Raw genomic sequence first — 6,837 nt, 5'->3', positions numbered from 1 at the left:
ACTTGAACCAGGGAGTGGGAGGTTGCAGTGAGCCGAGATTGCACCACTGCACTCCAGCCTGGCAAAGATGTGTATAAGAGACAGCCACTGCACTCCAGCCTGGCAACAAGAGTAAGACTCTGTCTCAAAAAAAAAAAAAAAAAAGGTAAATTTTGTTATGTGTATTTTACCACAATTACAAAAGGGGAGGTAGATCTCCAGAGAGGTTCTATGCACCCAGTAAGATAAAAGAATTCAAGGAACCACAAAACATTAGACCAAAAGGCTTCAGAGAGCTAACCCAACTCCCTGTGAGGGCTGGAATTCTCCCTGTACTTTCCCCATCTCTGACTATGCTGCCTTCAACAACCTGATGTCCTGGCTTCTACGCAGTCAGTCAAACCAGCCCTCTGAAATGGCCACCCACTGTCTCAACCCTTTGAGCTACTCCAAGATCATCAGACACACATTTTCCACATTATCTTCCTTCAGATACTGAAGAGAAATAATGCCTTAATAAGGCACCCAATGAGTGCAAAGCACTTCCCTGCAGTGCTCTCTTTCCTAAGAGGGAGATACCGTCATTCCATCTGAAAGATGAGGAAATGGGTAGTTGAGGAGAAGATGTGATTTTTGCCTATGGTCGCTCTGCAGACCTGGGTGTCAAAATACAGTCCAAGCCCAGAGCTCCTTCTCCCATGCTATACCGCCTTCCCAAGACAATCCCCTTGAATTCTCCTTTTTTCAAGTTAAATGGTGATAAGAGAAACTGCTACTATTTTTTGCAATAAATGTTGTCAAACTACTGTCAGAACACATCTTTTTATGCTGTTGATGCCCCAAACAGAACCTAGCCAGGCAGATATCAGAGTTGACCAGGTCTGATTTCTTCCGTGTTCTCAGGGAAAAGGTATCGGTCCAATTCTCCTTGGATCTCAAGTCACACAAAATGCCCTCAGCAAACTTCTAATTGGTTCATACCAAAAAAAAAAAAAAAAAAAAAAGGTAAACTGGACATCAAATTTCAATTTTTGCACCTCAAAAGAAAACATTAAAAACATGAAAAAGACAAGCCAGATTGAGGAGAAAATAACTGCAAATTACATGTCTGATAGAGGACTTATATTCAGAATAAGTAAAAAACCTCTTACAACTCAATCATAAAAAGCCAAGCAACCCAATTAAAAAGTGGGTCCAGGATTTCTCTGAAGAAGATACACATATAGCAATCAAACGTACGAAAAGATGTTCAACATCATTAGCCATCAGGGATGAGATGCCACTTCACACCTGCAGGGATGGCCAGAATTAAAAAGACCAGTGTTGGCAAGAACATGGAAGAGTGGAACCCTTGTGTGTTGCTGGTGGGAATGCAAAATGGTGCAGCTGCTTTTGAAAACAGCCTGGCAGTTCCTCAAAAGATTCAACACAAGACCAACAATCTCACTCCTACATAGCCAACAGAATTAAAGACCTGTTCACATAAAAACCTGTAACAGGCCAGGTGCGGTGGCTCATACCTGTAATCCAAGCACTTTGGGAGGCTGAAGCAGGTGGATCACCTGAGGTCAGGTGTTCAAGACCAGCCTGGCCAACATGGCAAAACCAAAACCACGTCTCTACTAAAAATACAAAAATTAGCCGGGTGTGGTGGCAAATGCCTGTGATCCCAGCTACTCAGGAGGCTTAGGCAGGAGAATTGCTTGAACCTGCGAGGCGGAGGTTGCAGTGAGCTGAGATTGTGGCAGTACACTCCAGCCTAGGCGACAGAGCAAAACTCAGAAAAAACAAAAACAAAAACAAAAACACACACACACAAAACAAAAAAAAACACCTGTAATGAATGTTCATGGCAACATTATTCATAATCGCCAAAAGGCTTGAGGAACCCAACGTCCATCAACTGATGAATGGATGTGTTATCTCCACACAAAGAAATATGATTCAGCCACAAAAAGGAATGGAGTGCTGCACATGCAACAACACAGAAAGACCTTAAAACCACACTAAGTGAAAAAAGCTCATCACAAAAGGGCATATATAATATGATTCAATTTATATGAAATTACCAGATTGGAAAATCTAGAGACAGTAAGTGGATTCTCAGTTGCCCGTGGGTTGGGTAAGAACTGAGAATGAACTATAAGCAGGCAGGAGGGACATCAATGGGACAATGGCCCTGTTCTTACACCGGATTGTGGTGAAGCCTGCATAATTCAGGAAATTTACACTGAATTTGCATTGAATTGTATTTTTGCAAGGGGCAAACTCTAAAAAACTATAGCCCAATAAAAATTTTTTTGAAAAACCACAAAAACAAATGTAATTGGGCTCAGCTATCCCTCAGCTGCCTCTACCCAGAAGCCCCCTGCCAAGGGCCTCTCACTCTCTGAAGGAAAAGAGAAGCAAAGAGAAAGGGTCAAGACAGGGAGAGGACACAGCGGAGGAGGAGCATCCGGCCTGAACAACTCCACTGAGCAGAATGGGGAAGCCGTCCAGGCCCCATGCCCTGACCCCAAGTCCAGGGCGGATTTATCCAAAGACTCCTCATTCCTTCTACAGTCTACAGCATGTGCAGTCTCATCGTTGGGGGTGGTACTGGTAACAGCAAAGATCCATCCAGTCTGGAGTGCCCTTGAAAGCCCCTCAGTTGTCTGACATCCTAGGGATGGCAGGACGCCCCGCACAGTACTCTTACACACGCTAAGGCTGGAAAGGCACAAAAGGAGCATCTCCACAAGGCTCCTGGGCATTCACACAACTCCGCTACTGACATATCTACCAGATCCCAGCTGGAAACGCAGAGTAAGGCAGGAGTAGAAATCTAGCCTTGCTCATGCGCAGAGCTTACTCCACTCTCCTAGCATTAAGTCTTGATAACCTATTTCTGTATTTATTTATTTATTTTTGAGATTGAGTTTCACTCTTGTCGCCCAAGCTGGAGTGCAGTGGCGTGATCTCGGCTCACTGCAACCTACGCCTCCTGGGTTCAAGCCATTCTCCTGCCTCAGCCTCCTGAATAGCTGGGACTACAGGCATGCACCACCACGCCTGGCTAATTTTTTGTATTTTTAGTAGAGACGGGGTTTAACCATGTTGATCAGGCTGGTTTCAAACTCCTGACTTCAGGTGATCCGCCGACCTCGGCCTCCCAAAATGCTGGGATTACAGGTGTGAGCCACCATGCCCGGCCAACACATGTTTACTAATAAACAAGACCATTCCTAACAAAGGGCATGGTGCACATTACGTATAATAAACGGTTGCTGATTGACTCTAAAACTTTATTTATCAGATCCCTCCTCCCCCATGCACCTTTCCTTTGAAAAGTTACCAAGAAACACTGGGCTTCCTGCTTCCTGTCTTTTTGAGTTGCAGTCCTCCAGATTAGAGAGCTCTGCATAACCTGGGGTGCTTATGGAGTTAGGCTTATCCAACCCTTAGGGTCTAGTCTTTCCAAGTTACATACAGTAAGTTAAAGAAACCTATGTCACGGCTCTGTAAACCTGTCTCCCCAGAACCCTGGATCAACCTGTGCTCAAAGGCAAGAATGCCATCAGATTCATTTGTTCCCAGCTCCCAAAGCCAGGCCACCAGACACACAATGGGCTCTCTGCAAAATTGTCTGCTGAGTCCAGGGCATTGATTGAAATTACCTTTCCATGCCATCTCCAATGAGCTCCTCTCCATCCTCTTCTTCTTCCAGGGGCCCCTCTGTGCCTAGGAGCCCCTCAGACTCATCCTCAAAGGGTGGAAGGTCACGGCCAGGGCTGGAGGTCAGGGCATCAGTACGCCGGGAGCTTCGGCCAGGGCTGGAGGTGATAGGATCATTGCCTCGCCTACGCTGGGCCGGGCTGGATGCCATGGTGAAGGACTCCGATGATTCCTGCAAGAGAAGGTGCCGCTGTCAGAAACCTAAGAAGCTGGTGAGGCATGATACAGCTTCCTTTTTACTATCAGGGTTCTTCCCTCCTCTCTCTCCACCTGTGACTCTTGTCCTCCAACACACCAATCCCCTTCCAGCCTCCAGATCTTTGCCCTTGCTGTTCTCTCAGCTGGAATGCTCTCTGCTGGGCAATCCGAGCCAGTGGCTTCCAAACAAATAGGAGGCAAATCAAATAGCGGGTCACCCACATCACCGTGCTTTCTCCATGAAAAACCACTGAGGTTATGTCATTTGCCTATTTACCTGTTTATTGTCTACTATCTCCCCCTTAAGCATTAGGGCTATTTCAGCACACACAGTGTGCAAGGTATTGTGATAGAGATGGCATAGAAGAGCCACCAAAACAAGAGGTCTGGAACTCAGATGTGGAACAGACAGTACACAAGACAAAGGGACAAGAAGGTAATACGAAAGTAAGTGTAGCGTTCAGAACAAGGATCATCGGGAAATTGAAAAAAAAAAAAGTTTTAAGAAGTGCAGTGAGATGGGGGCCTGTCTTTTGTACACTCAGCGCCAGACATACAGATGGCGCTCAATAAGCACGTGTGCGGTGAATAAAGGACAGGGGTTGAGCGGGTCGGGCGCGGCTTAGGGAGCCCAGGGCCCCAGGTCAGTGGTGGGGAGACGAGTCGCCAGGTGGCCTAGCGTCACGCGGGGTGCAGGCGAGAAAGCAGCTGCGCCCCAGAGCCTGGGGCCCCACCTCACCCAGAGCGCCGACCCGGGCCGGGGCAAGAGTACGGGAAGCGCGCAGCCTCCGCACCCATGACCCCGGCGCCCGCGCCATCCCGCCCGCCCCGCGCCAGCTCGCTCACCGCCATCGCAGTACCACGATCCTCTCAGCCACTCCAGCAACAACCAGGTTTCGCGCGAAAAGTAGCTCACGTGACCCACCAAAGCCGGGAAGGGCCCTACGGAACGCGACGTCATGACGTCGGCGTCCACTGGCGAGCAGCGGGGACACGGAGGGGTGGGCCAAAGAGTCGAGTCCCGCCCACACCGCCCGGAGGTCCCGCCCAGAGCCTGAAGGTGGGCGGCGGGGCGCTGTGCGCGTGCGCTCTCCTGAGCTGGAGTGGGAGCCGGCGTGGAGGTAGGAGCTGTGCTTCCAGGGCCCCCCGACGACACTTGCTGGCTACGTGACCTCGGTCACACCAGGGCCATTTTACTGACAAGGCAACAGAGGTCCAGAGCCTGGTTTTCTGACGCCTTCTTACTGTCTTAGGAGCAGAATGTTTTAACTTCTCCCAAAGCTCAAAGGCTCAATGCTTCAAGCAGCTGGACAACTCTGGGATTTTTGTAGGAGGTCACATCTGAGGCTTTAGTAGGAGTTATCCTTGCCCAGGGGAGCGAAGACGCAGGGAGAATGTTACAGATAGAAGGATGCCATGTGCAAAGCTGCAGAGGGCATGGCACGGCCCGGATGTGCAAGCCCCTGCCTAAGAACTAAGGCTAGGAGCTTATGATGCCGGGCAATGGACAAGACTTGAGGGAGAGAAAATCCGGATCAAAAAAGAGCTAGATGTTTTTCTAGAGAGTTTGACTATTCTGTATTCTGAAGGCAATGGAAGACCATGGAAGCATTTTGAGCAGGGTGAGACGTGAACCGGTGTGTGTTTTAGAATCCCTCCGGCTGCTACCACGTGGAAGTGGATTGAACGAGGTTGAAGGCAGCAAATGAGGAGCTTGTTGTGGTTCTTGTCTAGTTACAGGCAGCCTTAGTGAGCAGAGGCAGGGCTGAATGGCAGCCCTCTTAGCCAGGCACTTTGTGCAGTGAATAAGCATCTCTGCATGGGACCCAGGGTAGGGGCAGGAGTGATGGAGAGAACTGGAAATACAAGATGTTTAGGAGGTGGGATCTTTTTTCTTTTTCTTTTTCTTTCTTTTTTTTTTTCTTTTTGAGACAGAGTCTCACTGTGTCACCCAGGCTGGAGTGCAGTGGCGCGATCTCTGCTCACTGCAACCTCCGCCTCCCAAAATGATTCTCATGCCTTAGCCTCCTGAGTAGCTGGGATTATAGATGCACGCCATAATGCCCGGTTAATTTTTGTATTTTTGGTAGAGATGGGAATTCACCATTGTTAGCTAGGCTGATCTCCAACTCCTGACAAGTGGAGCTGCCTGCCTTGGCCTCCCAAAGTGCTGGGATTACAGGCGTGAACCACCGTGCCCAGCCAGGAGGTGGGGTCTATTGGTGTTGGTGATTGAGTACAGCAAAAGAGGCATGCAGGATGACACCAGGATCCTGGTTTAGCTAGGGGAATGATAGCTGAGATGGGAACGCACAGGAAGACCAACAATAAGGGGGAATAAGATGAGTTTGTTTTGGGCTGTGCTGAATGTGGGCCGAGGGGACATATCCAGGAAGCTGTTGAATATCCATGTGTGGGACTTGATGAGGAGTTTGGACTGCAGCTGTAGATTGCCTTGGGAGTGGTTTTATAATCCAGAGTGAGTGTAGGGAGACGAGAAGGTCTAAGCCTGGGACCTGGGAAACCTCAACAGTTAAGAGACACCAACAAAGGATGTGAAGGATGCACCTGGGATGCTAGGAGCTGCTGAGAGTAAAGTTGAAGAGACTCCATGGGCTTGTGTTAGTTATCTATTGCTGCATAAAAAATTATCCTGGGATGGCCAGGCATGGTGGCTCACACCTGTAATCCCAGCACTTTGGGAGGCTGAGGTGGGCGGATCACCTGAGGTCGGGAATTAGAGACCAGCCTGGCCAACATGGAGAAACCCTGTCTCTGCTAAAACTACAAAATTAGCCAGGCATGGTGGCGCATGCCTGTAATCCCAGCTACTTGGGAGGCTGAGGCAGGAGAATCACTTCAACCCTGGAGGCAGAGGTTGCGGTGAGCTGAGATCACACCATTGCACTCCAGCCTGGGCAACAAGAGTGAAACTCCGTGTCAAAA

The 6,837-nt window shown here is 49.0% G+C and overlaps 1 protein-coding gene across 1 annotated transcript in view; it reads right to left on the bottom strand.

The window, feature by feature from the left end:
- Positions 1-4,985, bottom strand: part of MCM2 (minichromosome maintenance complex component 2) — a 24,264-nt gene extending 19,279 nt beyond the window's left edge. Inside the window, 2 exon segments of the mRNA XM_011971310.1 lie at positions 3,574-3,865; positions 4,738-4,985. Of these exon segments, the coding sequence (XP_011826700.1) occupies positions 3,574-3,865; positions 4,738-4,743 (298 nt within the window). The 5' untranslated portion in view covers positions 4,744-4,985.
- Positions 4,986-6,837: the final 1,852 nt, after the last annotated feature.

Source organism: Mandrillus leucophaeus, unplaced genomic scaffold (genome assembly GCF_000951045.1).
Source record: "Mandrillus leucophaeus isolate KB7577 unplaced genomic scaffold, Mleu.le_1.0 Scaffold121, whole genome shotgun sequence".
Lineage (NCBI taxonomy): Eukaryota > Metazoa > Chordata > Mammalia > Primates > Cercopithecidae > Mandrillus > Mandrillus leucophaeus.
Note: the sequence above shows the minus strand (reverse complement) of the source record. Positions and strands in the feature narration are given on the sequence as shown.